At 39.0% G+C, this 12,006-nt stretch overlaps 2 protein-coding genes across 8 annotated transcripts in view; both read left to right on the forward strand.

Moving 5' to 3' along the window:
- The window catches only part of LOC129751017 (band 7 protein AGAP004871-like), a 396,735-nt gene extending 394,105 nt beyond the window's left edge, over positions 1-2,630 (forward strand). For all 7 annotated transcript variants that reach the window (XM_055746254.1, XM_055746260.1, XM_055746259.1 and 4 more), the window contains 3 exons: positions 1,391-1,541; positions 1,605-1,970; positions 2,036-2,630. In XM_055746254.1, coding sequence (XP_055602229.1) covers positions 1,391-1,541; positions 1,605-1,970; positions 2,036-2,363 — 845 coding nt within the window. In that variant the 3' untranslated portion in view covers positions 2,364-2,630. The remainder of the gene's footprint in view (positions 1-1,390; positions 1,542-1,604; positions 1,971-2,035) is intronic.
- A 3,239-nt stretch (positions 2,631-5,869) lies between these two features.
- Positions 5,870-8,433, forward strand: LOC129756519 (uncharacterized). The gene is given in 3 exon segments (XM_055753429.1): positions 5,870-6,785; positions 6,845-7,855; positions 7,857-8,433. Coding segments are annotated over 3 exon segments (1,821 nt in total). The 5' UTR covers positions 5,870-6,122; the 3' UTR covers positions 8,004-8,433.
- The last annotated feature ends 3,573 nt before the right edge of the window (positions 8,434-12,006 follow it).

A 12,006-nucleotide genomic window follows, 5' to 3' on the forward strand; every position in this document is an offset into this window, starting at 1 on the left:
TTAACGACATTGACAATGAAAATCAACATCACCTAATTGAACATGGCGAATCATGCCATCATAACATGCGGATATCAGTTTGGAGTGTTATGCTCATGATGTTGAAACAATCCCATACAGTATTCTTCCAATTTACTCGTGCAGAAGCTAGATGCTGAGATTTAACGAGGAAATATTTGCTAACAAGGATTATTATGATAAAAGACGTTACTGAGTCAACTTTAAATAAGTTTAAAGCATTTCGTACACACTATTAATTTTTTGGTGTAAATTTATGTCAAATTGGATGCACAAAACAGAAGCATCACGTTTGACATAAAATTACACTAGAGAAGACAGAAACGCTTGAAGCCATAAATTATCGAAGACATAAAATAACATCGACAAGGATGTAATTTTACGTCAAACTGGATGCACATAAATGAATTATCGCATTTCACATAAAATTACATTGCCTTTGACATAGTCCAATAAGGACTAAATTCAGGGATTTTTTTCAGGAAATATTAACATTTTTTCAGAATGTATACTGTGACTCCAGTTTATTTCATATTTATCAAATCTCTGACGGGTCTTTATTAATCTATACCTCAAGAGGACCACCATCCGACACCGAGCGGAACTCGTAAAAATTTATCGAACAGCGGCCAATACTGTCCGACGTTGCCTGCAATAGAGATTATTAGTTATCGAATGGTTGAAGTAGTTTATATAAAAACTCACACCGCTACATCGGTTCCTCCTGATATGTTGTCGGATGGATAGAATTCATCTAGTTGATTTAGCCGCTGCTGCGGGTCGGGAAGTTTGCATACAGTTCCGTTTTTGGGCTCTGGGTGCTGCTTCATTAGATCCATCTTCGCTGCTCACTTTGGTCGACTGGAGCCGATCGGTACGACGCTCACCGGATTTCCTTCAGTAACTGCTGAAATTGCTCCAGAACAAAACAAAGAACAGAACCTAATCGAACTAAAACAAAACAGCATGAAAAAACAAAACCGTCGATAATTGACGTTTCTCTTCGCCAAGGAGTCACAATTTAATTTTACGATATGCGCAATTGAAAATTATTGGACGACACGTAATTTTATTCGAGTCATAACATAAAAATACATCCATTATGGAATAAATTTAGATCTTCGAGCTTAATGTTCGTTCAAAAGTGTAAATTTTGGTAGTATGTGTAGTTTAGATAAAAAATGATGTAAAATTAGATCTGATCTGAATTAGATAAAGAAAACTATTAGGTGTCGAAGCGTTTCTGTCTCGTTTAATTTTAGAAAATTTTTGGTGTGTAGGATCCCTTTTAAGTTTAATATTTTCATTTTTTAAATCGCTGAGTTTTTTTATAAAAACATTCTCTTCTCTCCGTCTCTCTTATCGCCAACAGCCGAAGCAGATTCGATAGGATGTGTGGAGGTTCTGGCCACGGTCTGCTCGACCATTTTCATGTTCCTGACGCTGCCGATTTCGATCTTCCTCTGCTTCAAGGTCGTCCAGGAGTACGAGCGGGCTGTCATCTTCCGCCTCGGTCGACTTCGGTAAGCTTCGTTTGTTTGCTAACGTATTGGACCTATTCTCAACTTTTACTTCGTCTCTTCAAGATCCGGAGGTGCCCGCGGTCCCGGTGTTTTCTTCGTGCTTCCCTGCATCGACAACTACTGCAAAGTGGATCTGCGTACGGTTTCGTTTGACGTTCCGCCCCAGGAAGTGCTAACCCGGGACTCGGTAACGGTTTCGGTAGATGCTGTCGTCTATTACCGTATTCGTGATCCGTTGAACGCCGTGGTCCAGGTGGCGAACTACAGCCATTCGACGAGGCTGCTGGCGGCTACCACCCTGAGAAATGTCCTTGGAACTCGGAACCTGTCGGAACTGCTCACCGAACGTGAGGCCATCTCGCACTCGATGCAGGTCACCCTGGACGAAGCTACCGATCCGTGGGGAGTTCAGGTGGAGAGAGTTGAAATGTTAGTTTGGCGTGAATTACTAAACGAAATCACAAAGAGTTTAAAACCCTTCTTTCCACTTACAGTAAGGACGTGTCGCTGCCCGATTCGCTGCAACGTTCGATGGCTGCCGAAGCCGAAGCTGCTCGTGAGGCCCGCGCCAAGGTCATCGCAGCCGAGGGAGAAATGAAATCATCCCGAGCCCTGAAGGAAGCCTCCGACATCATGTGTGAGAGTCCGGCCGCCCTGCAGCTCCGTTATCTGCAAACTCTCAGTAGCATAGCCGGTGAGAAGAACTCCACCATTGTGTTCCCACTGCCGATCGAACTAATCGGCCCGCTGATGAACATGTCCTCGAGTCTGATAGCCAGAGCTCCGACTCCGTCCAATCCGAGTTCACAACACATCGAGTAGCATTGTAAACCTCCACTAGAGTGGAAGCTTTACCCCTTCAGTTCCCTCTAGGTGGACAACGTCAGCCCATCCCTTAGAAGAGAAAAAAAACAACCCGATTACACCAATAGAGTTACCAGTACAGCGGTGATTAGCAAATGAAAGAACGACCAAAGCAAGCGATGAACACAGAAACAAAACTTCACACCAATCTACAAACCAAACACAAATACAAAAAAAAAAACATTTAAATTTTAACAAACGCAGCAGGCCTTGCCCAAAAGGAACTACTGAGGATATACATAAATATTACACCGTTTACGTAGAAATGTTATTGAACGCAAACAAATAAATAAAAATAACGATACCAAATACCAAATTAACGCTACATTAGATCTGTTTTAACTAGCATCGAAAATAATTATCGAACAAAAACCGTTATGCCAAATTATTAAAACAAAAACTACAAACAATTAAAAAAAATGGAATCCTACCAAACTATTAGACGTGCTATGATTAATTTCTGTTACTGAAAAAATGCGCATGAAAAACTGTTTTATTTTATTTGTAAATAAAGTACTTTTTTACAAATTTAATCGTTTTTCTTTGTTTTAATTCATCGATTGACATCATTAAAGTGAAATGTGTTCATATTGAAATCTAATTTAGAAAAATGAGTTGGACTATTTATCCCAAGTAAAACAGATCAAGCCAACACGCATTAGGAAGTTTTATTAAAATTTAATTATGGCATTTTTTGTGCAGCTCGTTTTAAGACGGTTTAATTGTGGTCATGCAAAATGCTTATATTCTTGTTTCGACCATATGTTTACAGAAAGTTAATAAAGCATTTATCAAACATATTGTTTTAGTTCTTTTGAAAGAGTTATGAATGCTATGTTTAAACTATAATAAAGCACAAATTTAGAAATTTGCTCCAAGCTTTCTTTTGCATGTTCTATAATAGCACTCAGTGCATGATTATTAAACCGCCATAAAACTTAGTGACAGTTCTCGATCAAGATTTCAAAACAGCACACGCTCAGGTTAGATAGCACATGATTGAATTGGAATTCCCATTTTTACACATTTTTGATCAGTTAAGTGTGTTGGTTTTGAGTTAAAATAAAAAAAAAAAAAAAAAATATCGTTGAGGTTTCAAGCGATTTTAAGTCATTTGCAACATTTAAAGTTCAGCGAAAGCCGCCATCTCGGATTTCAAAATGGCGTCAGACAACGAAATTTTACTCCAACTCATAATTTATTCTACGGGTCATTCACAACCAATCCCTTTTCTTTCCAAAATTCTGTCCTCATTTACTGTACTAATGATTAACAACTCAGAAATGAGAAACTTACCCTAAGCATGTAATTGGTTTAATAGCGAGAGAAACGACAAATTTAAGCTTTTTATATGGCTTTCATATAACCATTATTAAAAAATAAGCCATTTAACTGACCATAAAAAAGTTACTCGGCATTGAATTGACTAACGCCATGTTGGTTGCAAAATAATTGTAAAAATGGTCAAAATTGTCAAAATTGTCAAAATTGTCAAAATTGTCAAAATTGTCAAAATTGTCAAAATTGTCTAAATAGTCAAAATTGTCAAAATTGTCAAAATTGTCAAAATTGTCAAAATTGTCAAAATTGTCAAAATTGTCAAAATTGTCATATTTGTCAAAATTGTCAAAATTGTCAAAATTGTCAAAATTGTCAAAATTATCAAAATTTTCAAAATTGTCAAAATTGTCAAAATTTTCAAAATTGTCAAAATTGTAAAAATTTTCAAAATTGTCAAAATTGTCAAAATTTTCAAAATTGTCAAAATTGTCAAAATTGTCAAAATTGTCAAAATTGTCAAAATTGTCAAAATTGTCAAAATTGTCAAAATTGTCAAAATTGTCAAAATTGTCAAAATTGTCAAAAATGTCAAAATTGTCAAAATTGTCAAAATTGTAGAAATTGTCAAAGTTGTCAAAATTGTCAAAATTGTCAAAATTGTCAAAATTGTCAAAATTGTCACAATAGTCAAAATTGTCAAAATTTTCAAAATTGTCAAAATTGTCAAAATTGTCAAAATTGTCAAAATTGTCGAAATTGTCAAAATTATCAAAATTGTCAAAATTGTCTAAATTGTCAGAATTGTCAAAATTGTCAAAATTGTCAAAATTTTCAAAACTGTCAAAATTGTCAAATTGTCAAAATTGTCCAAATTGTCCAAATTGTCAAAATTGTCAAAATTGTCCAAATTGTCCAATTTGTCAAAACTGTCAAAATTGTCAAAATTGTCCATATTGTCAAAATTGTCAAAATTGTCAAAATTGTCTAAATTGTCAAAATTGTCAAAATTGTCAAAGTTGTCAAAATTGTCAAAATTGTCAAAATTGTCAAAATTGTCAAAATTGTCAAAATTGTCAAAATTATCAAAATTGTCAAAATTGTCAATATTTTCAAAATTGTCAAAGTTGTCAAAATTGTCAAAATTGTCAAAATTGTCAAAATTGTTAAAATTGTCAAAATTTTCAAAATTGTCAAAACTGGCAAAATTGTCAAATTATCAAAATTGTCAAAATCGTCTAAAGCGCCTTATATATAACCTAAATATCTGAAAATTGACTAAAAGTAAAAAGAAATAGCTTCCATGTCGTCGAATTCCAGCTTTTTTGAAAATTTACCAATTTGGTTTTTTGAGAATCCAATGGCTGATTGTTGTTTTGAAATTTTAAAATTTATGAAAGTACATTCAAAATCAATGTCTAAAATGCTTGACCTGTTGCAGCAATTTAGGCGTTTATAGATGGTTGGCTTCGTTGATGTTAGCATGCTAGATAAGTTTGCATGCCTTTCTTTTTAAGCCCCGGTTTTAACTTTTGTAAACTTGTCTGGACTATAAAAGACTTTTTTTCGAATCGTGAACATTAAAGGAATAGTTACAAAGCTATCCTTCCTTTCAGGAACTTTTTCACAGTTTTTAGAAAACAATCACACGATCGCTGAACATTTCACTTTTAATATTTGAAAGTACCAGTAAGTTGCTTAAATTTGACGAATGACGTGATATTCAAGATAGAAGAAGCACTGATAGAAGGTTCCAATTCAATCAAATGCATAATTTGGCCATGTTGGAGATAAACAACACACGAGGCTTGACAATTTAGGCGCTTGGGATCAGAGGGGTGCAAGTGCCTAAATAATAGTTTCAAGAAAGTGCACTGTCATATATTTTACGAATTCTGGCAGTTTTATTTCAATCAAAAAAGTGTTCAAAAAAAAAAATTTTAAAAAGTTCTGGGTTTTGCACCAGATGTGCATTGAAACATGACCTGCTTTTTGAAACGCCTCAATGTGAAACGAAGCACCCTGCCCTAAATTACTCATGCTTCGTTAGCTTGCTTGACGAAAACCAGAGAGCAGCACTTTACGCACACTGAAATCTAGGTGGCGCTGTAGAAAAAATCATTGCTGCCAACTTGACAAAAACAAATCGCCCGCCCTGTTCAAAGCAAAACATGATTGCATGAAAAGCGGTTGAACGGGTTCGGTCGTCCATCTTCGGTTCGTTTGAATAATTTCGAAAAGTTTTTGCGTATTTTTAGTGTGAGAACGTTTATTTTCTGTAAAATAATTCACGTAAGTCAAGTGTTAATACTTTTGTATTATTATATCTTCGAGTTTCTGGTGATTGTTTCACTTTTATTGGATAAGTTATACGAAAAAGAGTGAAACAGGCTATTCGGCCTTGAAAAAGTGACGGTTTGAAATTGGGAACGGGATACGATGATGGCCCCGATTGTGGACAATAATCAGTTCGAACTGCCGGCGGTGGAAACACCGGGCAAAAAGCGGAAACGAAACACGGAAACCAATCCGTTCCTAGCGTTTTCGGACCAAACGTTCAGCATTCCTTCCTCGACTCCGATCCACAGCAAACAGATCGACGGAAGTGCTTTCGAGAATCCTAGCTTCCGGTACAATAATAATAGCAGCAATAAGGAGAATTACAACATTTTTTCGGACTCGTGTATGGAGGTCAAATCGATTGCTGAGCTGGCTGGTGAAAATCCTTATGAGGTCGTGCGAAAACCGCCCAATAAGAAAAAGAAACGCAATCCGGATTGGGAGGATAGTTGCTTCGTTAATCCGGGATTAAATTTGAATGCGGCTGATAAGCCGGTGGTGAGGAATCCTTTCGAGGTGCTGAGGAGTGAGGAGACGGCCAAACGGGAGAATGAGTCCTGTTTCGTGAACGGAGCTTTAAATATTAAAGGGAAAGATAATGGGGAGAGTTTGAATCCTTTCGAGATTGCTCGTCCAACTGTTGGTTCGGTTGAAATCAAGGATGAAGGGTTGAAGGGGATTGAAAATCCTGCACTGGAGTTGGCCAGCTATGCTATTGCAGTGCCCTTTACTCCGTCCATCAATCATAGGATCAACTTTTCGGTAAGATAGAGATAGTCTTGAAGAAGATTATTCTTGAATTAATTATTTTTGTTTTATAGGAACTTCCCACAAACGCACTCACACCGTGTTCGTTGTTGGCCAAAAATTTGGTGTTCAGTCCGGAACCATCAACTAATTCGCAGGCTCAGGATAGCACCCCATTGGTGACCCCGAAGCGAAACACGACCACCACCAGTCGTCGTAAATCGTTGTCCATCATCAGTGAGGAACCTTTAGATATCGGCGAGGAGCTAGATTGCTATCAGCTGGAGCTGGAGAATAGCATCAACGAGGCCAAGGTACGGAAGCAGAAAACGGTGGTCGGATCAAGTGCTGGTGGAGGACGTAGCGCCGGAAGTGCCCACAAAAGTCGACGAAGTTTGATCGACATCAAGCACATAAGTAATCTCTCGGCTAAGCTCAGACAGCTGGACGAAGATGGTGCTGGTGATGAGGTGGAACCGGGAGTAAAAAATCTCAAAGAATCGGAGGAAATTAACGAAGCTTCCGAGGAACGTCCCACGGCCTCCCAAACCACCTACACGGTACTGAAAGAAACAAGTATTGTAAAGGAAGAAATCCGGATCAACATAAGCAATCCTGATGTCCAGTTCGAAGAAGTGGACGACTTCGAGGACGAAGAACAGGACGTGGATCTGTTTGCCAATCCTGCCCCATTCCAGCGAGCTTATCGCAAGAAGGAAGATCCCAAACCGGGATCCGAGTTTAAAGAACCAGCTTTGCCGGAAACTGCTCCCTCAGGAAAGTCTCACAAAGTAAAAGATGTTATTCGTCGTAGTTTCCGCAAGCTTATGCACCCGAAACATCAGGAACTGGTCAATGATACAGATGCCAAACCCGCAAAATCGGAAGAGTCAAGCGGTTTAATTTCAAGCCTTCGCCAAAGTCTGCGCCGAAAAGTTGGTAAAGCTAAACCATCTGAAGAAACAGGTGACAACAACAAAACGGACACTTCACTAGAAAAAGAAACACCAAAAGATAGCCCCCTGGAAATGTCTATCATCGGAGAGGAACCGAGAGCCGTATTCCGGCAACCCAGCAGCGATGAGCAGCGATGATTACAAACCGATTGCTTCCGGAATCGCTACCGGAGACCGCATCGGAACCAGTCTACGCAGCAGTTTGCGTAGGTCCACCAAAGACGTGAAGAAACACATGATGAAGACTGTGTTCAAGAAAGCTTCCGAAGAGAAGTGAATGTATTGATAATTTTATAACTATTACTTATTTTATTCATTTTAAAAAAAGTTGATTTAGGAATAAGCTTATTGCTCAAACCAAAAACATAACGCCACCCACCAAATTAACTGACCAGTGAAATCAAGGACCAAATTACTAATTTTACCTAATTTATTCGGATTTGCTTTTTTGTGAAAATTCACGACTGATCGCTACCAAATTAAAGAACACCTAGTATTACTCATTTAAATTTATAGTAGCTACTTATAAGACATAACGTTAAGAAAAAGGTATTTTTGTTACCTTCATAATTAGTAGAAAAATTGTTGGCTGGAGAAATTTATAATTATTAGTTTCACTATTGTCACATCGTTTATTTTAAGATTTATTGCTCATTTTTTTTATGTATCAGACTTATAAACATCACGAGTTTTTTTTATTGTTTCTTTCTGGCACGTTTTTTTTTGTAGATTAATAAATTAAATAAACACAAAGAAATTTTTCATTATGAAAGAAATCACCATAGTTTTTTTAAACATCTACGCCACTAGGTTAGCTTCAAATCACAGTAGCAATCGTCTATCGTCATGTAGTCTCGTTGCCAAGCAGCAACCGAATAAACGTTCATTTTTTCACTTCTTAGAGCAAGTTCACTCGTGTTGGGAAAAAGTGGTAGAAATGTTGACACTTTCAGCACATTTTGAAATCTTTACCTTGTAAAAATGTTTTCAAGATGTTTGGGTGTTGGTTTTTAATTTTTCCATGCAAAAATGTCTTCTAGATCTTGGGGCGTTGAATTTTTTTTCAACTCCCTTTCTATTCTATCTTTAGATGTGATAAAATCGAGCTATTTTTGCATCGCAGCATACGAAAATGTTGTAAAAAAAACTTGAAGGCCACTGATCTTGAAAATTTTTTGCATGTTAAAGTTTTCAAAATGTGCTACAAATCTCAGAATTTCTACCACTTTTCCAAACACGAGTGAACTTGCTCTTTCTTGATGGTCATTCGGACCATGATGAATCTAGATTCAGACAAATTTCGATACAAGCAAAGCTCTTCAACTTTGAATCGGTTGTTTTTCAATATTTTCCAGAGCGTTTTTTTTTTATTTTCACCCTTGTTGAATTTTTGTTCCGAATATCGATTTTCAATGACATTAGAAAAAGCTTGTCAGATTGCCTAGAATTAACCGATTTTTCCCCTTTTTTTTGCAAAATGAAACAAAATTTGCAAGAATTGCAATTTTATTTTAAAAATTTTCTGATATTTAAGATAGGAAGATCATGACTAAAGGGTGATACGGTCAAAATTTGGTTAATATCAACTTGACGTATTTCTTTCAATTTTGCATTAAAAAAACCTGAACACCCCTCATTTTGAAGGTGTGTGTGTGTGTGTGTGTGTGTGTGTGTGTGTGTGTGTGTGTGTGTGTGTGTGTGTGTGTGTGTGTGTGTGAGTGTGTGTGTGTGTATGTGTGTGTGTGTGTGTGTGTGTGTGTGTGTGTGTGTGTGTGTGTGTGTGTGTGTGTGTGTGTGTGTGTGTGTGTGTGTGTGTGTGTGTGTGTGTGTGTGTGTGTGTGTGTGTGTGTGTGTGTGTGTGTGTGTGTGTGTGTGTGTGTGTGTGTGTGTGTGTGTGTGTGTGTGTGTGTGTGTGTGTGTGTGTGTGTGTGTGTGTGTGTGTGTGTGTGTGTGTGTGTGTGTGTGTGTGTGTGTGTGTGTGTGTGTGTGTGTGTGTGTGTGTGTGTGTGTGTGTGTGTGTGTGTGTGTGTGTGTGTGTGTGTGTGTGTGTGTGTGTGTGTGTGTGTGTGTGTGTGTGTGTGTGTGTGTATGTGTGTGTGTGTGTATGTGTGTGTGTGTGTGTGTGTGTTCATACCACCGTCGAAGCATCAAAATTTTTTTGGACCCATTTAATTTTTGAAAATCGGTTTTATATAGATTGTCAATAAACAGATAAGGTCAGTAAGTTGATTGATCGAACAGATCAGCTCAAACGATGGACTGAGCACTTAGAACAACTCTTCCGAGTCACGAAGAGCGATGGCCAACAGAACCTGCAGCTCGAAGCGCCAACAGTAAGTCGCATAAATGGCGTCAACTCGGAAGCGCCTTCGCTGGCTGAAATAGAAGCGGCAATCAAAAACATGAAATCCAACAAAGCACCTGGGATCGATTGCATCCCTGCTGAAATGCTGAAAGCCGACCCTGCCCTATCAGCACAAATGTTGCACCGTCTTTTCGCAGACATCTGGGATACTGCAACATTCCCGGCCGACTGGATGCAGGGTATCCTCGTAAAGGTCCCGAAGAAAGGAGACCTGACAGAGTGCGGTAACTGGCGAGGCATAACGTTGATCTGTACAACCCTCAAAGTACTCTGCAAAGTGATTCTGAACAGGATCCAGGAGAAAATAGACGCTACACTCCGACGGCAACAAGCTGGATTCCGATCTCGACGATCATGTGTGGACCACATCACAACGCTACGAATCATACTGGAACAAATCAACGAATTCCAGGACTCTCTTCTGCTGGTGTTCGTTGATTTCGAAAAAGCATTCGACCGACTTAACCATGAAAACATCTGGGCGGCTCTAAGGCGACGAGGGGTCCCAGAGAAACTAGTCCATCTCATCGAAGCACAGTATGAGGCATTTTCGTGCAAGGTCTTGCACGACGGTGTCTTGTCCGAACCAATCCCGGTAACTGCTGGAGTTAGACAAGGATGTATTCTATCACCGCTACTTTTTCTAATCGTAATGGATGAGATTCTGATTGGATCGATTGACTGTGCACCGAACCGAGGATTGCCGTGGAATCCTTCAACAATGGAGCAACTGAACGACCTTGACCTGGCTGACGATATTGTTTTGCTCGCCCAAACACAACCAGATATGCAGAGCAAACTCGACGACCTCACCGAAAGTTCCAAGGCAGCAGGTCTCAAAGTCAATGTCGGAAAGACCAAGTCGATGGAGATCAACACAGGAAATCCCTCCAGTTTCATGGTAGCTGGGCAACAAGTTGAGAAAGTGGAGTGCTTCCAGTATCTTGGTAGCCAGATTACGCCTGATGGTGGTACCAGAAAAGACATCGAAACACGGATCAGAAAGGCCCGATTTGCGTTTGCGAGTCTCCGAAACATCTGGCGGTCACGCCAGATCTCTCTACGAACAAAAATCCGAATCTTCAACTCAAACGTCAAATCCGTATTGCTGTACGGGTGCGAAACTTGATGCACATATGCGGTAACGACGCGAAAACTGCAAGTATTTGTAAACCGCTGCCTGCGGAATATCATCCGCGCTTGGTGGCCTGGCAACTGGATCTCGAATGAGGAACTACATCGCCGGTGTCATCAAAAGGCGCTAGAAATCGAGATTCGGGAACGTAAGTGGAGATGGATTGGGCACACGCTGCGAAGAGATGAAAACGAGATTTGCAGAGAGGCTCTAGATTGGAATCCAGAAGGTCATCGAAGAAGAGGCAGACCCAGAAATTCGTGGCGGCGAAGCCTAGCCGCTGAAATCCGAACTGTCGACGAGAATCTTGACTGGGACCAGGTGAAGACGCTGGCTCCGGATCGTCAACAGTGGAGGTCTATTACCACGGCCCTATGCACCGGAGGATCGGCGCGGGATCATTAAGTAAGTAAGTAAGTCAGTAAGTTGAAATCTTGAAATGTCTTTAAAGGACCCTCAGCAGAAGAAAAATTGTCATCATCCAGCCGAATAACAAATTTCAAACATTTTTTTCTCCTTTTTAAACCATTCTATTCCTTGATTCTTTGAATTACAGTTTATTCATATGAATTTAATTTTCACTTTTCTGAAACAAATAAAAATATAGAAATTTGCAGCATACAAGCCGCCAGATTTTATACCAAGAGAAGTGATGTTTGGGAAGGTATTTGGGTATGAAATATTATGCTTCTATGGTTGTTTCAAACCTTTCTGCATTGCAGTGTGAAAAAGAGAGGGACAAAGGGAGTTCCATATAAATTGCGTTGTATAGCCTAAAAA

This window comes from Uranotaenia lowii, chromosome 3, assembly GCF_029784155.1.
Source record: "Uranotaenia lowii strain MFRU-FL chromosome 3, ASM2978415v1, whole genome shotgun sequence".
Taxonomy (NCBI): domain Eukaryota; kingdom Metazoa; phylum Arthropoda; class Insecta; order Diptera; family Culicidae; genus Uranotaenia; species Uranotaenia lowii.